Raw genomic sequence first — 23219 nt, forward strand, 5'->3', positions numbered from 1 at the left:
GTGTGTGTGCAGGGGTAGGAGGGGTCAGGTCGTCTGGGCTGAATCCTGGGGCAGGCTGGCAGGTATGGACAGCAAGTCGGACAGCTGGCTGGCCGGGAGAACAAAGCAGGCTTACGTTAACAGTACCCAGGTGAGGACAGGAAACAAACAAACAAACAACAACAAAACCGAAACACTGTGACTCTAAGGCAGATGAAAAGCATGGTGCTGTGTATGAAAAAGGAACAAGTTCTTTGCTTCTCCTTTGCTCCAAGGGCAGAAATTTGAAATAAAACCACAGCTCTAAATGCTAGCAAAAAGCATAGTGACACATGACCTTGGGAGGGACAACTCAACTCATTCTTACAGGGTCCCGCTCCCCACAGGCTTGTAGTGATGTCTGTTGCCCTTGAGAACTTGCTCTGCGCAGGCCAGAGCCACAAGGGCGTCAAGGCTTGGTGGAGCTGGCCACAGTCGGCAAGAACTGCTAGGTACGCCCCACGCTCTCTGCTCCAACGGAGCAACACCCATGTTACTGACTGCCCTCAAAGCCAGCAGGCTTCAGCCGCCGCCACCACCCCACCCACAAAAGGAAACAGGAGTGCCCCTTGACTGTGGCATATTTGCCTTCTCTTTAAATTGCTGCCTGGAATGGAAATGAGTGGTGGCTTCTCCCATACCTTTTGCCACCGCGGTGTCCGTGGAAGAGAGACTGCTGGAGTGAGTCCTGTCTCCCCTCACCCCCAAATCTTCAGGAGGTGCAGACCACGGCTGGTGCTGGGATGGCACTCTGGCCCGGACAGTGACGCCCAGCAACCTGCAAAGGCCACCGCTTTGCCACTGCATGGTCCACTCTGCACCTGGTGGTCTCAGGCTGAGTTCAAAAAAATCTCTACCAAACTTTTTTTTGTTTTTAAATATGAAGAAAGATATAACTCTTCTTCCTTTGGGTAGTTTACGATCTCATCCATCACCTTAAAACCAGTTTCAGAAATGCTTAAAGCCATAAACACGCACACAAACACACAAGGCCTACGGTAGCACGCCGAGGCATCATCCAAAAGCTCAAGTCCATTTACAAAGGCAGCTCTCCCCGGTACTGTTTAACGAAACAGTCCTCGGAGTCTGTTTGATGTAGTCCAGTCTGGGGGTACCCCTTTTCCCCAAACACTAAGGAGCCCAATCTTAGTCCTTGCAAGCCCTTTCTCCGGCTCTCTCAGAAGGCAGCTCGTGGTATCCTCAAGTGCACTCTGAAACTTTGCAATCACCTTCACCATCACGTGCTGTGTGCACACCCCAGCCGCCACCATGCCCATACTAAGGCAACACATCAGACAAGTTGGCAGTGATGCTATCAGCAAGAATTCGGCTTTGGAATCAGCCATGATTCATCACCAGGCTCCAAGCAGCAGAACAAATAATAATAATAATAAACAACCACACCACAACAACACATTTGAATCCCCTGGTGCTACAGAGAATCACAAAAGCACTAAAATGGAACCAGGCAAAAAAAAGCAACAGGAAATTTTCTCTGCTGAAAAACCGGGTTTGCTAAGACAGTTGTCCCTCAGCAGTCCACAGCCAACTTACCTGATTTCACAGCAGAGTGACAAATCATGCTGCCAATTACAATTTCAAGAGGAAAAGAACCCCCCTCCAAACAAACGAATAAAAAAAACTGTTGTGAAAACTTTTGCAAAGTTAACGTAACTGAAAATGTTTTCAATTTACAGGGTGGGGGGGAGGTCTGGGAGGGGGAACATCTCCTTTGCTCCTGGCTGAGAGGCACGGTGTCTGCCACACAACCCAACCCAACCAGGCGGGCGCCGGGGAGTTTATTCAGCGCGTCTTCATCTTGCAGCGCCAGAGGATGCTCTGTCTGATGTAATCCCGCCCCCCCCCCCAGTCCAACTGCGCTATTTAAGGGCAGAAATCACATTGCCTCCGCCCCAGGAAACGCCTATAATTTCTTAAGTTTAATGAAAACGCAGGGGAAAATACAAATAATAGTCCTCGGGGACGGAAAGTGACCCCTCCACCCAGGTGTGTCCCTCTGTCTCAGCGAGGTGGGGGGCGGGAGGGGTCTCCTACCTTTGCAAACACCTCGGCGTTCGCCCTTCGCTTCCGCTTTCGGGGTCTTCGGTTCACTTGGATCCATTTCGAGACCTGAAGTTCAGTGTATTTTTAACCAACCGCGCGGCCGGTCCCTGCGAGAGCCGCGCGTCCTCCCGCCTCCCGACGCGCAGCTGCGGGCGGGAGGGGAAGGGGGAGCTCGCCTGGCTGCACCTGGGGAAGCCACGGGCACCTCGTGTGATGAGCTGGGAGGGGGCGGGAAATGACCTTCGCCCTGGGTGCACCCCCGACCCCGCTCCAGGGCCCCCCCCCGCGAGCTTCCCACCAGGGCCACCTCTCCCGCTGCCGCTGCCCGGGGCCGCGCAGCCCGCACTCACCTCGGCGCCCACTTGCAGCACCAGCCCGCATTCCTCCCCGGCCTGACGCTCCCTCTGCAGCGGCTGCGGGAGGAGGAGAACGAAATCAAGTTTATCCCCGGTGCAACCTCAGCCTCCCTTCCCCTACCTCTCCCTCACCTCCACCCCGCATCATCCGTCAAGTCCTCCGTGCGTTCGGCCCTGTACCTCGCCCGCCTAGGTGAGGGCGGAGGCGGAGGCGGTGGCACCAGGAGCCCGCGAACCGGCGCGCACGCTCAGCCCCACGGGGGAAGAGAGGCGTGCGCTCCGGGCCCCGCAACACCTAGGACGCTGCGCGGGCTGCGGGGGACGGGGCGGCGCGGGCGGCGGGCGGGCACAGGGCCGGGGGCGGGGCCTGCCTTAAAGGTATAGTGCGCCCACCCCTCCGGCTGCCCCCGCCCCCGCAGCTCGGGCTGTTTTTATTGTTCTCTTTGCTAACGTCTTCCCGGCTCCTTCCCACGCGTGAAGAACAGCCCCCTCCTCCGACGCACATGTCTTATTCCCCACCCCCACCCCAAACACACACACCGCGCGCCAAGCAAGGGTCCCTAGGTTGAAGGGGAGGGCTGTGCCCACGGAGCGCCCTCTCTAACCTCCGTCCCTAACCCCCCGTGGCCAATCTGAAGGCGCAGTACAGGTCGGAAAGTTCAGTGGCCGGAGTGGCTCGGGTGGCCACAGGGCAAGGAACTTCGGCGTCCTAGCACGCTCCCATTAAGTAGACTTCGGTGGTCGGGGGAGACGGAGGAGGGGAGGGAGACTTTGGATTCCACGACCGTGGGAGGGGACCATCCCGGGGGGACAGGCCAGGAGCGCACCAAAGCCAGCCCCCATTCCACCGCCACCGTCACGTTGTTCGGGCAGCGGCCACCATGCTCCGGCCATTGCCCGCAGACGACCAGAACAACCAAGAAGAAAGTGTCAATTAGTCGGCAGGAGCGTGCGGTACCCCAAATCCGCCCATCACCTCTCCCCACACACACACACAACCCCAGAGACCAGGAAACTCAGTCCGAGGACCGAGGTTGCGGGTGGGGGCCGGCGGTCTTGACCATTCCTTCGAGTTTAAGGCGTTTCTTTCAGGAATCTGTCCTGCCTTCTCTTTATGGCTGTTCCATCTTTCTTTCAAGATCAAAAGGTTCAGATCAAAGCCAAGATCAAACCCGCTACTTTAAATAGCAGCAACTTCGCCCCGTGGAGCGTTTTTTACACAATAGAGAAGCTTCTTAATGGAGACGTCAGAGTGGAAAACTTTATTGTAGCCCTGCGCTCCATATTTCTAACTCCGCCGCTGCAAATTATAGCGAGGGCAAACACGCGCACGCCTTATCTCCCAAGACAAACAACAGGTCTGCTCAAACGTGGGGATTTGTTACCGGGTGTTTGCGCTTGCGGGAGCACACAAGAGATCTAACTTAAGAGGGGAGCACCAAATTGCTAGGTTAACCGTTTGCTGCTAGAATTCGCGAAGTGCGGCTACATGCAGGTTCATCTTACTACAGATTTTGCAGCCTCCTTGCCGATTCTATGTATCACACCACTGCTTGTCTACATGTTTTCTACCGTGAGGGCAACACACGGGAATAGTTTGAACATTTTGAAAATGTTGATGGCACACGCATACCGGGCAGGTGAACAACTGCCAGTGGAAATGTGGAATGTAACAAGGTTGCCTCCATTTTTTAAATGGAAGGAGAACTTTGCGCTGTTCAGGCTTCCATGCTACAAATAACAGCTCCAGAGTCACCAGATTTTCCCCCCATCGTGTGGTGTTCACCACCCCAAGGGACTCTGGTATGAACCCTGTTCGGTACTGATAAACTCAACAGCATCCAAGCTTAAAAAAAACAACAAAAGGAAACCTTCCTTCAGGGTACTCTTTGTAGACAGCCCAAGAAGTTCTCAACAGACTGTCTTTTGGAAGACAGGAAAGTCGACATTAATTCCAAACATCCAGCCGCAGCAGTTAACTATTGTTAATTAAATCTTAGGTAGGCTTGCAGGAAAACATGTCGTTACAGTTACTGGAAGCCTTCCTCCGTCTCCCCCCCCCCCCCCCCCACCTTGGTACGTCTGCCCGGTTGTGTAGTCTCAATAGCATACGAGCTCAGGGTGGATCGTAATTCTTTAAATCCTGCTAAGCCCCTGGGACCATCTTGGAAACCGAGACTTGGCCATCCTGTCTGGCGGCCGCTGGCGCAGCCTCTGTTCGTACTGGCGGGCAGCTAGTGGAAAAACCTGGAGCTCTGGGGCATCACCTGGACAAAGGCAGTGGCTCACTGCTGTTACTCTGCATTTCTGGGACACTGTGCTGAGTGCACAGCCACGGGCTGTGGTCTGCCCGTCCTGCGCGTCCCTCTTGGTGTTCCTCCTGCCACAGAGGGTCCAGGCTAGCCTTTCGAAAGGTGAGCCCACACCCAGCGCTGTGCTGTGCTGAGGGCACCTGCCTTTCTCTTCTTTGCCGGGCTTAGGGGACACGTTTCTAAAAAAAACTTCTTTCCTCATTCCCCACCCACCATCCCCAGTCCGAATCAAATCAGACCACTTCTCATAGCGTCCATTTTCTTGTGTCTTACATATGCATTCTAACTGTGTCATTTGTAACGAGGCTTTATGACCTTTTGGAGCAGTTTTTACAGAAAAGTAGAAAAAACACAGTGTTCCCATAACTCCCCTCCCTGCCTAAACAATATATACACCGCCCCCCCCCACTCTGTTTTGCATTACGAGGGAACATTCATTGCATTTCAGGAAGCAGCATGGACAGAAGGCTCTGGGTTACAAGTCCATGGTTTGCTATGGGGCTCACTTTTGTGTGGGTGTTACATAGTTACAGATTTTTAAGGTTAATGCATTGTACATCTGTCTGTCCAGGAAGAAAGGCAACATCTTTGGTTCTAGATTTCTGTCCCGTTACTAAAAACAGTGCCTCGACATTCAGTAGATGCTCAGTAAATATGTTAAGGTACCATGCAGAAAGATAAAGGGAAGAATTGGAACAGGAAATTTCAAGTAGGGGAGGGCTTTTAAGAACGAGACTGTTCTAATTAACTCCTGGTTTGCTACTGTCATCCCTTAATGCATCAAGAGCACGGAGGATTGCATTTTGTAAACAAAGAAAACAGGACACATCAATGACACTGTAGGATAGTTCTAAGATGACTTTAAAAAGGAAAAGGAACAGAAGCGAGAAACGTTTCTGAAATCCCTCGAATTTTAGTTCATCTCTTAACCTGTATTACAAAATGGTGCTAGGAGCTGAACTGTGTTGCGGAAGACGCACATATCGCATGACCCTGGAGAAAACACCAACACACATTATTCTCAGTGAACCCTAAACATCGAGCCTGCCGTCCACCTACATGTGTTTCTTCGAGGCCCAGACACCCGGGAGCGTAGGCCGTGGAGCTGACGGGAATGGGACCGCTTTTTCAAAGCTCGGGTAGAGATTCTAATAGCGTTTGAGGATGTGGTGAAAGCACCTTAAAGCTCACTCTTTAAAGACAGATGTTTTCTATTTGAATTCTAACTCTTAAAGTGCCTCATCTGGTAGAGACGCAGGTTTTGAAAGGAAGCCGTCCTAAGAGATCTTGTCAAAGCAGTTTATGGTAGCTGAAGACAGTTTCTTCGGAGGCTTAGGGAACCAGCCACCCCCCTGAAAAGAAAAGCACCGCTTAACCCAGGGGCAGGAGATCACGGAGAAGGGAGAAAGCCTTTTTCAGTTGGATAAGGGGTGAGAACCCCCATTTCCTAGCATTCCCCTCACCCGCCCCCAGTCCGCGTGCACATGCTGCTTCTGAGTGAACCCGGTAGAAGCAGAGGAATGTTCTTCCCCAGTCCACTTGGAAGCCCAGAGGGCAAACAAGAGGAGCCCTTTCATTATCCACCCCCCCCCCCCCACAGCCTCACAAAGGCAAATTACACTCCCCTGGGCTCGGCGGCTGCGGAGAGAAAACCATCCACTTGTAAAGAAGTCAAAAAGGCCTTTGAATTCCGAACAAAGTAGAGGTTTCCAGAAACTTCTGCCACTTTTAGAAGGGCCTTATTGCCAACATATATTCAGGGTGAATTATAAATGGGGGAGGGAGTGGCAGTGGGGGGGGCACACTGGTTCTGGAAATATTTTAAAGTCAGAATCACCTGCAAGAATAATGATTCAGCATGTAAGCAAAGTTAGCAAATCTTTACACCTTTAATTTTTTTTTGTTCTGTTGTCTTTCTTTTCTTTCTTAGCTGGTTTTAGGAAAAATTATACATGGTGGGTTTTCTTGTGCATTTTGTCTCTTTAGAGAACAGACATCTAGTTTCTGAAGAGGGTTTTGGCCCCGCCCCACAGTGGGAGGGGGGCAAGGGAGGAGAACCTCTTAGTGGATATTCCTGATATAACATAGAACTTTCCAGAAACAAGCGATCAATCCTGCGCTTGGGGCAGCTGATTGCCGGAGCTGGCGGCCCTGCGCTGAACCGGCTAACGGGACTCCTGCCTCTTGGGGACCATAGCCCTCTCCTCGCAGTTGCTTCAGTAATCTTTCACAGAGTCTGACTGCGGGCACAGTTCTAACCGATGTAGGCTGCGGACGCTCCTGGCTCTCTAGGAAAAAAAAAAAAACGCACCCCGCACCCCTCAGTTCTCCAGAGGCACACAAAACCCTGCTGATGCCCGCCCTGCGTGCCTGGCCTGGCTACTATTAAGTCCATTCTTGGATTAAGCCAGACCACCCCCGGTAAAGCTGGCCCTGGACTTCATCTGCTTGCGGGTAACTCTGTAACTCCTCTTATCGCATTAGGGTCCTGGGAAGCAGCCATCAACCTTATTGAGGTACATTATCCGAAACAGCCCCCATAAAGTCCATCACGGTGTTTACCGGAAAGATGGGTTAGAGAGGGCTGTTGATTACATTACAGAGTCATTTTCTGCGAGGACCCACAGGGGAAAACATCGCTGCCAGCAACATCAGGAGCAGCTGGACCAAGGCTCCGGGCTTTGTCTTGAACCTCGTGGAACACTGCCGTCCGCCCCTCGCTCCTGCTCTGGGAAGCTCCGTGGCTGTCTCGGCCAGGAATGGAATCATCCTCACGGCACGCGCACTGAATCCCCGGCCTCACTTCATTTTTCTATTATTTCCTTTTGCTTTTCTCTTTTTAAAATTCATTTATTTGAAGCCAGAGTTTGTCTGTCTGTCTCTCGCTCGCTCTCGCTCTCATACGCACACACACTCACACACAGAGGCAAATGAAAACATCTTCTGTCTTCTGGTTCACTCCCCAAACGCCAGGGTTGAGCCACACTGAAGCCAGGTGCCATCTGGGTCTCCTGCGTGGGTGGCAGGGGTCTAAGCACCTGGGCCATGGTCAGCTGCCTTCCCAGGTGCGTTAGCAGGGAGCTGGATCGAAAGCGGAGGAGCCAGGACTCTGATATGGGATGCCAGCATTGTGAACGGCAGATGAACTCACTGCATCACAAGACTGGCTCCTTGCTTCAGTTTCTGGCTTTTTATTTCTACTGTGCTATGTTTATCAGCTCTAGAAGCTACCTTTATTTTGGATAAAGATTGAATAAAGTATGCTGGGTTGGTGCCACTTGCTGTCCTGGTAGCTCCACTTCCCATCCAGCTCTCAGTTGTGGCCTGGGGAAGCAGCAGGACGTGACATAAAGCCTTGGGACCCTGTACCTGCGTGGGAGACGCAGGAGAGGCTCCTGCCTTTGGATCAGCTCAGCTCCAGTCGTTGTGGCCACTAGGGAGTGAACCCTCTCTCTCTCCTTTATTCTGTAAATCTGCCTTTCTAATAAAAATAAACAAAAATTTCTTTTAAAAAAAGAAAGGGAGTATTTCTTTAAAAAAATTTTTTTTAAATAAAACCCCCAAAACAGACATGGTGATGCACAAACATCACACAGGCCTATTATAAAAATGCAACCCAAGCATGTTTTCTTATGCGATATCAAAGTGAGGGCCCTAGCTTGCAGGAAGAAGAGAATGTACATGGCGACACGTAGGTAGGTTATTCAGCAGTATTAGAAGGCTGACAGCATTATTAGACTGTGCGCACCAAGATGAGGGGTACACTCCATCCACAGGTGGGGGGCGGGCAGGGGCAGCCACCCTGAGGAGCATAGGAGCAGGTGGAGTCCCGGTCAGTGTCTGTATAGCCTCTCTTTCCTATGGAGTTGGGAAGCTCACAGGATGTATGGAACATGCTTGAGATGGGAAGCAGCTGGCTTTATATCAAGTCCTAGAGTTGAAGGATGAAGAAGCCACACAGCTTCCACAAGCATGTGAACGGACGGAAGTGGGCGGAAGTGCCACCCATGTTGGCAGTGGGCCTGGAGAACAGGAAGGGCCTTGGACAGGCGCGCCTCTTCTGCTTGTGCCTTCCCATCCGAAGGACTGGGAAGTGGAGGCTCCAGGAATGTCATCACCTTTAGGACTCGGCATTGTTGGGCCCTTGGAGCTCCTGGATGGAAACGTTAGTGTGGTATCCGCGGCAGTGCAAGAGGTCAGGGACCCCCTAGCATGACTGGTTCACAGTAAAATAACGGGCTTAGGCTGTGGAGGGATCAACCCCAGATGCACACTCAGCCCATGCAAACAATATCATCCCAGACCACACAAGTCCTGCTGAAAGAGATATCCTGAAAGAGGAATGCTGGTACACCACCCACTCACTCCCTCACACCTGTACATCTCAATTCTTTACAGGAACTTGGCATTCCTACCTTGTGACCTTAAAGAATAAAATTATATCAGAAGAAAGGGGCTTTAAATCAGCAGTTCCCGTTCCTGATGCATTCACAGCACCAAGGGAGTGGGGGGTAGGGTGGGGTAACAGACCTAAACCCCCAGGTCACTCAGGGTCACATCACTGAGCAGGAGAGCCAGCCAGCAGCTGTTTTTAAAGCCTCCCCGGGGGATCGCAGCGTGCAGCCAACAACCGAGAACCACCAGCCTAGATCATTTTAATGATGTTCCATTGCTAACAGGCTACTGGGAAGAAATCCTACATGTTTAGAAGGCATTTACATTTCAAAGCTAGGAACACAAGAGGACAAGCCGACAGCCACAAGCACTATGCTGTTACAGTGAGTCCTTGGCTGGACTGGGTGGGCTAGAGGGCCAGCCCAGGTACATGTAAAGTTTGAAGGCAAGGTGAGTGAAGCAGGAGTGCCTGCGCACACACACGTACGCACAAAGCTAGAGCAAAAGGTACAACAGCTGGAAACACTACTAGAAGGGAGGCATGAGTGAATGGGTATTTGATGTTTTGGCCATGTGGGGCTTTTTTTTTTTCTTTCTTTCTCTACGATTATTGTTCATATGATTCTAAATCCTGAGTGAAAAGAGAACAGACTTGTGTTAGGGGAGAAGGTCTGTGCTGCTGGCCTGCGGTGTTGCAGGCATGAAGGGGTTACCTCAACTCATGGCTTGCAGACAGCAGTCTAATTATGACGACTGGCTGCTACCTCATTACCTTGAAACAAACACTGGGCACTTGGAGGGCTTGGAGGCTGGGATCAGGGGACACCGTGTGCCCAGGGAAAAGCCCTTTTGCTGTGTTCAGGTCCATGCTGACTTCCTGGAGGCCTTGCATTCTTACTACTCGAAAGGGCCTCCTGATTTAGAAAAGGCTCGCATACGTGGATGCTGTAGGAAGACTCCCCTGGTGCTTTGCCTTATAAAAGGTATTGGTTACTGATGGATTAAAAAAAAAAAAAACCAAAAAACACAAGCAGTATTGCGTGTTGCCGTTCCACTAGCTTGAAAAGCAAAGCCACCCATGTCTAGGCACCTCCTTGTTATTTCTGGCGGCGGAGTGGGTGTAGCATCCGATTACGCCTGTACCCGGACACGCCGAGGGCTTCTGGAGGACGGGGTGTGTTGGGAGACGACTGGCTTGTCTATTTTTAAAAAACCTTGGCAAGCAGACTGGTTGTCTATTATCTGGTCTGCAAAAGAAGTCTAATGAAGTACAAACAAGAGGGACAGGCCTGCATCATTCTGCTGCTATTACAAGGTGCAACACACGTGTGCAAGCACACGCACAGAGAACAAGGACAATAAAACCTACTGCGTTTTCGGGGTGGGGTGACTGCCCCCCAAATATAAATAATACGTGTGAGAAAGCCACTTTCCAGAGTGTTTGTTCACCAAACATTTAGCTCCATACACGGGGGTGTTTCAGGAAAACAACGGGAAAGGCTAGGATTGATTGGCTGCTGAGCTTTCCTCTCCATAGGATGTTTTTTCCAGCAGTGTATTAAATCAACGTTCAACACGTCCCTGGTCCAGCTGTGCCCATATTAGGAAAGCCTGAGCTCACATCTCTCTCTCCTAACAGTAGGGAGAAAAAAAGAAAAAGGACTTGCCCTCCCTGTCTCTTGGCATTGTTTCCGTCCCCACGTGTGTACGCGAAAGAGTGGGAACTGGGGAATGTGAACTTGATCCAGCCTGATCAGCCAAGCAGCATATTGTCATTGTTCTCCAGATACCGGACACAACCTCTTCCCACCAGGGATGAGCCCAGCCACTCTGCTCACGACAGCTTTTGCTGCTCACCAGTATGAAAGGTGGAAAAGAACCACAAAGGACATCAGAGCTTAATTAGATTTCTCATAAACACCTCCTAACAGGTGGGATTTAAGAATCCATCCATTAAATTTATATTCATATTCATATTAGGAATGTTCGGTTCTATTAAACCTAACGACCTTCTGGTCACGTCTGAGTATTGTTTTATGGTTGGTTTTTGCCCTGCCTTTTCTGTGGGTGTTTCTCACTTTCACTACTGTGCTCTGGGTGGTTCAAGGTCGCCGGGACTTGCGCTAGCTAACCTTCCACCGTGAATGTGGAAGGCGCTATCCTTTGGTACGAGGTCCAGGCAGCGTGGGAAACATGCAGCTGAGAACCCGGACCGGGGCATGCTTTGCCATGGAGGAGCTGGATAGATGGTTAACATCACTTCTCTGGGTGGACAGATTGGAACTAAAGCTGGGACGAGGCTAGCTGGAACAAAGACTAAAGGCAAGAGCCACAGAGTCAATCACTCCAGGCTGATTCTCTTTCTTCTTCCCTAACCTTAACCCAGCCTGGGGTTTGAACTTCAATCGATGATGAAAGGCCTCCGAGTGACAGAGCTGTCGGAGCTGTGACATCGCACGGAAAGGCCTGACCTCAGGACGATCACATGGACTGCATGGCCGCGGACGGAGCCTGCACGGCCAAGGCACGATGGAGCCACCACACTCAAGAACTTATCCCTGTGACAAACCGAAGGGCGTGAGGAAACACGTCCCCTTTTACTCTGCTTTCTTCTGAAGAGATGGTGCCACTTCTGCCCTACTCATCCTGTCTCACTCAAAACCATAAGCTGGATTACTGGAATGTGACAGGAACGGCATTAGTGGATATTTGCTATTCTGAAACTGTCCTGTAAGGTGCTAGTGTGAGCAGGTGTTAGATCTAGAAACGTCACAGATGCTAACAATAGCTACATACATTTAAAAACGTGGGTTTATAGATTAGCTGGATTACATTTTTTGTCTCCTTATGTATGACATGGGTACAATAGTCATGTCTTTCTTAAGGTTGTTGTGTCTAAAGCAAACAGCTGCAAAGCATAAAGATAATAGTCTTCTGTTTTTTAATTCTGGATACTTTAGTATGTAAAACTTCATACCCCAGTGTTCTGGGGGTGGAGATGATTGACATTAAAAAATATATAACTCTACAGAGAATTAGAAAATCTATATATTCTCGTATTTGCTCATTTAGAGTGTCTTGATGCACTTGCGCATCACCTAGGTGCAATGACAAAATCCATGACAGTGACTAAGAAATCAAGTTTGAGACCGACAGACTTCTGGGAATTCTGGGGAAATGGACTTTGTGATAAATACAATCAAGGGAAGTCTTACAGAGAAACGTAGAGTGGGTGTTCAGCTCGACAGCGAAGACGCTCACTTCGTCACAGTATTGGGATTTGAGTCTTTCGCTCTAACTCTCAACTCCAGCTTCTTGATCAGGTAACTGAGTTCCATCCTTGCTCACGGGAGGCCTGGTTTGATTTCTGCCTCTCAGTTTCGGTCCAGCCCGAACCCCAGCCATCATGGACATCTGAGGAATAGGTTCTCGTTCTCAGTCTTATTCTCTTTCTCACTCCCCTTCTTGGTCTCTCTGCCTCTCAAATGGATACAATTTTAAAAAGTAGAGAAGTGTTCACCTTTACTTGGTTGCACAGGATATGAAAAGTTACTGCAAGCACAGTTGAGGAAAAAGGAAGAGAGGAAAAGGAGATGAAGCATTTGGGGGGGGAGGGGCGGGAGAAAGGACCAGATAGCTGATGTGGGGGCAGGGGAGACTTCCTCCTACCAGGAACCAGACTCCAGGGATGGAGAAGTTATCTCCAGCTGAATCCCATTATCACTTGCTGGCCCCGGGGGTCCTGGTCCCAAACCCTGATGTATTGACTTTGACCTCCCTTCCATGCATTTTCATGCCGATAAAGTTGCTGAAATTAAAGAAGAAATTGAATTGTGAAGCTTTTTGGCATAAATAATGTCATATCGTAAAGTCAAGGCTAATAACAACCAGGGTGCCCGTTAAGGCACTTAAGGAAAACCATCTGATGTATGTGTCTCTCAGTGTGGGTTGAAATTTCCCTTGGCCCACAAAGGAAAATATTTTTAGCATGTAGCACACTTTGTAACAGACATATAAATGTACCAAAAATATCATTTTAGGAAACCATCTGGGTTTGATATTTCAACCCCTGAATAGGTTCACAATTCTCCTTTCTCAATTTAAGGAACACTGCAACATTTTGCTATAAAATATGCACCAATTACTCTAGTGATTTCTTATACACATTTCAATACTGGTTGCGTGTTTATTCCCTTTTTAAAAAATAAAAACAGCAAATACTCTAATGATTTAAATATAAAGCACTGCTTTAAAAAATGAGGTGCTTCTTAGAGCATTTAGTCCCAAGGTCATTGTCATCTTCCAATATGGCACTCACTTAACATCCTCAACAAGGTCCTGCAGGCAAGGGTCTCAAATCAGAAAATAAAATAATACTATTTAAACAATAAAAGGAGAATTTAAACATAAGGTCTACATTTAAATGAAAAGATTCTTTTTTATGTCTCAAAATGTATCTTAGAAATCAAGGCTGCCACCGTCCGAGGTAAAAGTGATTACTGATGTGCCTGTGTGTCAATATGGAGGCATTTCACAAAGATTTTATCAAACACTTCAAAATCTATGAGGCACTGACTTGAGTTAGAAGCGAGTGACTCTTCAAGTGAGCAGGCAGCATGAACAGACTGCTTGCTTACTTAACTCCACCCCAAGAATCCTTTCTCAAATAGCAAGCTACCCCTGGGAGGGAAAACGAAATAAACAGGATTTCTTGATAGGGTAAATGTGTGAGACACCAGGCAGGACAAAGAGTATAAAACACTCCTGCACTGCTAGTCCGATCCAAGGACAAGCTGTAAATCTGAGAGCAATGCAATAAGACAGCCAAACCTGGGCCCGGTGTGGTAGCCAAGAGGCTGAAGTCCTCGCCTTGCATGCGCTGGGATCCCATTTGTGCACCAGTTTTAGCTTCTGTGGCCCTGCTTCCCATCCAGCTCCCAGCCTGTGGTCTGGGAAAGCAGTTGAGGATGGTCCAAAGCCTTGGGACTCTGCACCTGCATGGGAGACCCAGGGAAGGCTCCAGGCTCCTGGCTTCGGATTGGTGCAACTCTGACCATTGCGGATGCTTGTGGCGTGAAAAACCAGATGCAAGCCCTTCCTCTCCGTATATGTGACTTTCCAATAAAAATTTTAAAATAATAATATATATATATATATCTTTTATATATATATATATATATATATATATATAAAAGAAAGCCAACCCCAAATTTTCTCTGCTTATAGAGTCAGCAAGGAACTGGTGTCTGGGTCTCCTGGCACAGAAGGCTCCTGGCTGCTCTGCCCTGCACCTGGGGCCAGGCTCCCTGCCTCCCCAAGGAAGCTATCAGGTCTCCGAGAAGGCAAGTAGCTCACAGAGAGCATGTAGCTAGGTGACAGCAGAGCTGACAGCAACACTGCATTTCTTGCACTGAGTGGGCTTCCTCACCATAGGGCTGACCTTGCTGAGCCCAACTTCCCAGTGCCCAGTGCTCTTTGGAAACATCCCACCACTGACCAGCCTCCTGGGGCCAGTCCCACTTTCATTCATTAACCTCAAAGTCATGTTGCCTGGCATTTTGCACATCTAGTTGCTTGGAGTCTGCTCACGGGGTGTGATGGTGGCAGTTAGAAGCAGACAGGATTGGAGGCAAGACTGAGTGCATGAAGGCCTCGGGCAGAGGACTGATCTCAATGGATGGGGCCTCCTTCTGGGTGACACCAGTGCACTTCCAATTGAGTCCACCGACCAGCGCCACGTAGAGGGGGTAGGACAGGAACACCGCCCTGCTTTCAACGCACATTCGCATCCGGGCAGTTGGACAATTGCTGACCATTCCCTTGACCTGCGATGCACTTGCTGGCTGGCCGCCACCTGGCTGTGCTCTCAGATGCTCTCCCTGCTTGGAGACAACACAGAGGACAATGCCAGAGAGCAAAAGCCAGGGAATCTACTTGGGAGTTTGCTTAGTGGAAGCCAATTAAGCAAGATGGGAAACAGCCCTTACATGATTTAGAAGACTCCATAAAGACACTGTCTACTTGGCCGTTTGCTTGCTTGTTTTGGTGCCCTGGTATTTATTATCCAATTGAGTTCTCATCTCAGAGGACCAATGGCTGTATCTTTCCAAAGGCTAAAAGCTAGAATAACATCTACATGCACTCACAACAACAGTAACAACAACAACACCTCAATGATGGAATAAAACACAAGTTTTTCCTATGCCAAATATTAGGTTGAGATACGCAGAGCTGTCTTTCTGGATTATCTACCGAGATGGAGGTACCTGTATCTTTGACACTTGGACATGTGTTGCTAACAAGCCCTGGAGAGTGGGGTCCAGGTTTGGAATCCATGCAGGAATCTTGGAAGAGCCACCATCAATTACATCCAAGAGAGCATCCCAGCTCAGGACTCTCTACTGTACATAATTCTTGGTTCTAAGCCTGGCGCCTAGGCTGTGACTCTACCTTACAGTGGAAAGTCGCTGACTGATATTTAGCAATAAAGTGATAGAAGCCACACCTAAGAGACAGTATACCATGCAGATAATACGCCTCCATTCAGTCCCACACAAAGGCTCTCCAAGGAAGAGAAGGGAAAAGGCTATGCTCTACCAGACCTTGAGGTCTCTCCTGGTCCAGGAGGGGGCTCTGGCATCAGCAGCCTTGTGGAGGCCTGCAGAGGGAGCTGCTTGGGTCTCAACTTTGGGCTGTGCAGGGATGCTGTGCTGTGTCAGACAGCCAACAGGACCACACAGGAGTATGCATGCACCGTGTGCGACTCACCAAACTGCCTTTCTCAGGGCTTCACTCTGCAGGGATAAGGAAGAGTGTAACTCAAATCATCAAACAAAAGATCTGTTTCTGATGAAGTTGACTATCTGAGCCTGTCTTCGGCTTAATAAAAAAGAGAGAGAGAGAGAGAGGTGGGGGAAAGAAGGGAGGGAGGGAGGAAATGAAGGCAGGTCTTCTTCAAGAAGAATCCCATGTTTTCCCACTGCCTTGAGGTTTATGTCTGAATACTGCTAGCTGTGTCCTAACGCACTGAGCGGACACTGCTCTTTACTCTCTCTGTGGAGTACATGAAAGTCCATTACAACAAGATCCTATTCAATGGGCTCGCTTAGGGTGAGGGCTGCAGCAGCCTCTCCTTAGGCAAATCTCTCCAAGGCTGCAATGCCCGTAGCAGCTCGACATGCACACAGGGTTGTTCTGCAAACGGGGCTCACCAAGCGTCCCCCCCTGGAGGAAGGTCACACTGGCTCCCTTCCTCAGCGAGCTGTCATTCATCAACAGAATCTACTGCTTGGTTCCAAGCATGTTGTTTGTTGACAGACGTGGTGTTCCTGCTGCACATGGCAACCTCAATAAGGTCACACCACGGGGGCAGAGGTCTTCTTTGCGCTTGCTGCTCCCACAATATGGGCTCCTTTCTGAGCAGGCAAAGTGCCCATTTCGGTTCTGGGCAACACCCCTTGCTGGATCGACAGTGCATGGCATGAGGCTGGAAGGAGTCTCCACCAGACAACAAATAGGTGGGCTCACTCAGGAAGAGTATGACAGTGGCAAGTCCCAGGAGTCCAGACTGTGCTTTAATAATGAAGCCTGTTTTTCTGGGATGCATTCCGGAGCATGACGTAATCACAGAGCATATCAGCCAGTGCCAGCCCTACAGCCGCTGGAGATGCTGACCACCAGGGCTTCCTGGGGGTTCCCTTTAAGCCCAGACTTCAAGAGCTATAGTTCTTGCAAGAACCCAGGCTTATCTCCAACTGCCCACTGCTTCCTCTAACAATCATTTGCATCAACTGGGCTGGGCCAAAGAGTCTTTTCAAAGTTCGTGGTTCTGACTCCTCTTCCTTCTGGTTCAAAAGGCAAGATGTGATTTCTGCTTAGTCCACCAAGCAATTATTACACTTCTCTCTACAGTGCCAGACCCAGAGTATGTCTCGATCCATCTGGGTCAGTCTAGGATTGTTTTGTTTTTTCTTTTCTTTTTTTCCCAAAGGAAGGAGTTCTCAGATGCTCTTTATCTCAAGTGGGAAAGCCACCTTCACATGCCTCTGTGCTCACTTTAAAGACAGGGACTCAGAGGGCCCTTGAAGGACTGGGCCTAGTCCCCTCCCCGGCCCGGTCAGCACAGCCTGTGTCCTGTCCCTTCATTAACAGGATGTGGCTACTTCCTCTGCATCACATTAATTAGTTCTTGTTTCGCGTGGCTTCAGATGAACTCCCCGAAGGCAGCAATATCTGGTTTTTAAAAAGCAACCATGCAAATGAACAGCTTCTGGACATGAAAGTTCAAAGTAAAAAACTACACCACCCAAATCAGTTTAACTGTTTCTCATACCCCACTCCTCGCCTCTGCATGGAGGAGGGGAACCTGGCCACTCCCTGTGTGTGTGTGTGTGTGTGTGTGTGTGTGTGTGTGTGGTGTCCCTCCAGTACGCTGTGCATGGAATTTGAAAAGCACACTTTTCTTTGGAATTTAGACAATATGTAGTCCTGGTTTTTCTTGGTTGGCCATTATGTGTAGAAGTCTAGTAGACACCAACAAGCATCCTAATGGACTCTAAAATTACGTTGATGATATTACAGAGCATGTGCTAACACGAGCCTACACATTATTCCCTAAATGAACCAACTGGCTTTCTCTGTGCTGAAAGCACACACTGTGGTTACAATGCCATAAAGTTCCTTGCATCAGATATTGTCAAATTTCCTCAGTTTCGTTGATTTGAGCATTTTTCCCTATGAGGAGGCTCACGTAGCCTTTGGCATCTTACAGGTAGGTGCTGGCTTAGAAAGAAATGGCATTTTCCCAAGACAAGAGACAAGAACCTGCTGTTGTCCATTCTGGGATTTGGGAGTGAGTCTGCGAACCAGAGTGGATTCCTGCCTGTCTCCGGGACGCATCACCCGTTGGCGTATCACCTGTCTTTGTTGTCCTGTCCGCCAGTATCATTTCAACATATGAGAAGTATATATTTTTTTTAATGGGAGATATGATTTTGCCTTCATTTTGATACTATCTTGCAAGTCTGATATTTTTCATATTCCATCTTGACACAGATGTTAAATTCTCATCAGAAATGTTCAGTCTACATTTGTATTTTCTAACATTTACAGTTGGGAAAAAAAAAAACAGATGCCTCCACATACCCAACTGGTTCCACAACACAGGTGAATCAGTGGATTTCAAGTTCAAATATCAGATTCAATGAAAACGCAGCTCTACGGGGGTGCTACAGACCTTCTGGTGCTGCGCCAGCAGGTGTGGCTGGGTCAAGAGTGGCTACTGCATCAACATCCTCTACACACAAGGCCTGCAGCCCAGGAGCGCTGCATCACAGCAGGTGTCACGAGGATGAGTCAGACCCAACTCCTGCCTCTGAGGATGCGGGAGAGTCAGGGAGTGGCATCCGATGTGGACACACAGAGCAGCCCCGGAAGCAGCTGAGCATGCATGCTAAACACACAGGAAGGAAAGCAGCCTGAGGACAGCAGAGGGCATGCGCAGAGGAAGGCTGCTGGGACGTTCACAGACACGCGCCAGCGGGTAACTGGGCTTGACCATGGGGTGGAGTGGTAGGAAATCAGGAGGAAGGGGGAAGCTGGGAGTGACATGGTTAACAGCTGCAAACAGCAGGCGAAAGAGTTTGTTTGAAATGCACTGTCTGGCCCTAAGGTGTGGCCGGCTAATGGTCCACCTGCAGTGCTGATATCCCGTATGTGTTGCAGTTCGACTCCTGGTTAGTCCACTTCCTATCCAGTTTCCTGCTAATGTACCTGGGAAAGCAGTGGGAAATGGCCCACGGCCTTGGGTCCCCGCACCTACATGGGGGACCTGAAGAGGCTTCAAGCTTCTGACTTCGGATTGGTTCAGCTTCAGCCCACTGTGGTGATTTTAGGGAGAGAACCAGCAGAAGAAAGATTTCTCTCTCACTCACTCTACTCATCTGCCTTTCAAATAAGCATAAATAAATCTTGAAAAACAAAAATAAATGCATTGTCCGTGAGGAAAAGCTTCAGAGGAGTATGAGCTCGGGCAAGATTCACTTGTACCGACGTTAAGGATGAATGGGGCGAGGGAGAGGCTGGGGCCTCCGACACTGATCAGCCACCACACAAATACAAGCAAGGTCCAGTGGGGGGGAAGAGTGGTGGGTTCCAGAAAAGGATAATGAGCAATGTGACACATCGGTACCCTGAACCTCGGGCTGGGCGGTGGGGGAAGGGGATGGGGCAACAGGTCCCGGGGATCTGCAACAATGAAGCAAGGCTCACGGAAGACAGGCTGGGTGGAGAATGTAAGTGTTCCACAAGATCGGCATACACGTGCATAAGGAGTAGGCAGGCATAAAGAGAAGTCAGAACCTGTTTATAGAGCTGACAAATGAGCAGATGTGCAAATTTTCTCAGAAATAATACAAAGTCACCCTCTCTCCAACTGCACATGGAAAATAATACAAAAAAAATCACCTGCACAGAATATGTAGATCTTTCTCTTGATATTATTCCCTGGATAGAATTATTTATACAACATTTACATTGAACTGGGTCTTATAAGTCATCTGCAAATGATTTCAAGCACAAACTCTACACTTTGTTTTTTAAGAGCATAATTACGGAGAGAAGGAGAAAAAGAGATCTTGGATCTGTTGGTTCACTCCCAAGTAACTGCAAGGGCCAGAGCTGAACTGATCGGAAGCCAGGAGACAGAAGCTTCCTCCAAGTCTCCCCACATGGGTGCAAGGGCCCAATGAGTTGGTCCATCCTCTGCTGCTTTCCCAGGTCATAAGCAGGAAGATGGACGGGAAGTGGAGTTGTCCAGACTCCAACAGATGTTCATATGGAATGCCAGCACCACAGACAGAAGGCCAGCCTGTATGCCATGGCACCAGCCCCAACATTACACCTTTATTAGATAAGGATGCTGAATATTCATGAGTCCTGGTATCTGTAGAGTGTCCTGGCCCCAATCCCATGAGGATACCACGGGACAACTGTATACGATTCCAACTGTGACAGGGCTGACTAAATTATGGTACTAATTGTTAGGAAGCATGCAGCCATTAAAGGATTATTGCTCTGAATGTATATTAAGGGACATGGGAAACTGCTCAAGGCACATTCCTTAAACAAAGAAATTTGAAAGATAAGATTCCCACTTTTAAATAGGATATACAGGACCAACATTGTGGTGCCATGGTCCAAATTGCTGTTTGCAGTGTCAGCATGCTGTCATCTCACATGGGTACCACTTCAAGCCCTGGCTGCTTCACTTCCGACCCAGCTCCCTGCCGATGACATGGGGAATAAGAAGCAGAAGATGGCCAAGCACTTGTGACCCTGCACTCACATGGGAGATTTGGAGGAAGCTCCTGGCTTTGGATCAGCTCAGCTCTGGCCATCGCAGCCATCTAGTGAGTGAACCAGTAGAAGAGCTCTGTGTATCTCGTTCTCCATCTGTAACTCTGAACTTTAGACAAACAATTTTTAAAACACACGCCTGCATGCGGTATGGCACGCAAAGCACATAGGAGGACACAAAGCAAGCTGCTACTAGATCTGAACCTGAAGGGGATAAACACTGCAATGTTTTACATTTTGAACTTGCCATAGAAACCACAGTAGTTCTACTTTAAGAATGAACAGGGCTGGTGTTGTGCCCCGGCCAGCAGAGCCCCGGGTGGGTGCTGGTTCCTGTCCTGGTTGCTCTACTTCTGCTCTATTATACCTCGGAAAGCAGCAGAGAATGGTCCAAGGGGCTTGGACCGAGCCAGCCACATTGGGACCATGCGGAAAATGAATTACAGGATGGAAGATCTCACTCGCTCTAGATCTCTATAAGGCTGCCTTTCAGGTAAGTAAATAATTAAAAAATAAATAAATAAATAGCTTTTAAAGATTTTATTTTTATTATGTTTTTATTGGAAAGGCAGATATACAGAGAGGAGAGACAGAGAGGAAGATCTTCCGTCCGATGATTCACTCCCCAAGTGAGCCGCAACGGGTCGATACTATGCCGATCCGAAGCCAGGAGCCTCTTCCGGGTCTCCCACGCGGGTGCAGGGTCCCAAAGCTTTGGGCCGTCCTCGACCGCCTTCCCGGGCCACAGGCAGGGAGCTGGAAGGGAAGCGGGGCTGCCGGGATTAGAACCGGCGCCCATATGGGATCCCGGGCGTGCAAGGCGAGGACTTAACCACTTGCGCCACCGCGCCGGGCCCAATAAATAGCTTTTAAAAAGTACAAGTTGAGAAAGGGATGGGTGTTTGGGGCAGCAATTAAGTCACCACTGGGACATTCACATTCTGCATGGCAGCGGCTGGTTCAAGTCCAGCTCCTTCGTCTCCAATCCTAGCTTCCCGCCACTGCACAGCCTGGGAGGCAGTGCTGGGACATAACTGGCTGCCTGCCATCCATGTGGGGGCCTGGGACAGAGCACTGCGCTTTTGGCCCCACTCCGTTAGCTACTGTGGGTACTTGGAAAGTGACCTAGTGGGTGGGAGATCCTGTGCCATCTGTCTTTTGGCCTTTCAAATTTAAAAACAAAATGGAAAGAAAGGGATGGAATACATATTTATACATCCAGAATGTATAATGCCAGAACTGATGGATGGTGCCAAAAAATGATGTTGGCATGGAGGGAAGGAGGGATACAGGAATGTTGGACAATGGATACCAAGACAGACAGAAGTTGTGGAGTGCCGCAGCGCAGTGGGGTGCCTCTGGTTAATGGGCACATCTTACAGGCTGTGTAAGGACTGGCGGTGGTGGGGGGGGAATAGAAAGGGAAATGAGCGACTGCTTGGAACTGTACACATGTAGGACACCCAGAAAGAAGTTCCTGGCTCCTGGCTTCAGCTCAGCTCAGCTCTGGCCGTCGCAGCCATTTGGGCAGTGATCTAGTGGATGCAAGATCTTTCTTTCTTTGTCTCTCCTTCTCTCTATAAATCTCCCTTTCAAATAAAAAAAATTTTAAGAGCAGTAGTCCAGAGAGGGTGTAATCCTACTATCATGGGAGGGGAGGGAGAGTCCTCCATGGAAAGAATGTGCCACACTCGTGGAACAATCCACTTTAAATCTCTTTGCAAGGTCACAGGTGACAGGGTTGAGGCGTTCTTTCTAGAGGCTTCGATCCCATCCATTTCTGTTACTTTAATGGTTGCTGACACTATTTCCACGTTTGCTGTTGTTGTGTTTGGTTTGTTTGGCTGCGGTATTTTTTTGTTTTGTTTTTTAGTATGACTTCTCTTCGATATTGCCAGAAAGGAAAATTGAGGCCAAGCACAAAGCCAGCCTTCCCGAGAGAAGACAAAAAAGCCTTTGTAACCTGTGCAATGAAAACTTCGCCCCGGCAGCAGAACGTGACTCTTTCGTCATGAGTCGCTGCGGCCGGCTGGTGTGGCAGGGGTTCCGAGCAAGAACAAAGAGCATGGGCGCAGCTTCAGGGCCCTGCCCCTCGTGGTCCTCCGAGGGCAGGCCGTGTTAGTAACTTTATATCATAATGACGGGGGCTGGAGAACAAGGTGGCCCATTCACAGCGGGGGGCTCCCGCCACCCAGGGCCCTGGGCCTTTGCCCGCCCACCTGCCCGCCCACAGGGGCCCTTTTACTGAGGTGGAAATGAGACTGAGCTCTCAGGGGGCTCGAAAGCAGCCAAGGGCAGGTAAATCAGCAGCAGCCAGCCAGAAAATGGGTTGGAAAAGATGAAAAGACGCCGTCCGATCACTCACCGAGGCAAGAAGCGTGCGCTCAATCAGGTGCCTTTTTTGCCCGGCGTTGTTGTTTTTCCTGAACGGTTAAGCACCCACGGAAATACCAGTTGGGTTTTTAAAGACAATTTATAGCCGCTTGGCCTCATTGCACCTGGCTGTTTTGACAGCAGGTTTCGGCAGTTTATGGCGGAGATTCTTGGCTATGCTATAAACTATCACTTATGCAACCAGACCCTTGGGGGAAAGAAAATCTCTGTCTTCCACATACCACTGCCCTCTTTGAATGAAAAACACAAGTGCAAGGTGTGCCAAAGCGCGTCCCCTTCGACTCTCCAGTCTGCTGGCACAGACCTACTCCATGGGCATCCTCGG

General features: G+C 49.4%; 1 protein-coding gene across 1 annotated transcript in view; it reads right to left on the reverse strand.

Moving 5' to 3' along the window:
• LOC121162057 (aminopeptidase O (putative)) overlaps positions 1-23219 on the reverse strand; it is a 261196-nt gene that overhangs the window by 64418 nt on the left and 173559 nt on the right. Inside the window, exons 11-12 of the mRNA XM_040988871.1 lie at positions 2433-2495; positions 2074-2148 (exon numbers count right to left, since the gene is read on the reverse strand). Coding sequence (XP_040844805.1) covers positions 2074-2148; positions 2433-2495 — 138 coding nt within the window. The remainder of the gene's footprint in view (positions 1-2073; positions 2149-2432; positions 2496-23219) is intronic.

The sequence above is a fragment of the Ochotona curzoniae genome, unplaced genomic scaffold (assembly GCF_017591425.1).
Source record: "Ochotona curzoniae isolate NIBS_2020 unplaced genomic scaffold, NIBS_Ocur_1.0 contig_50, whole genome shotgun sequence".
NCBI classification, from domain to species: Eukaryota; Metazoa; Chordata; class Mammalia; order Lagomorpha; family Ochotonidae; genus Ochotona; species Ochotona curzoniae.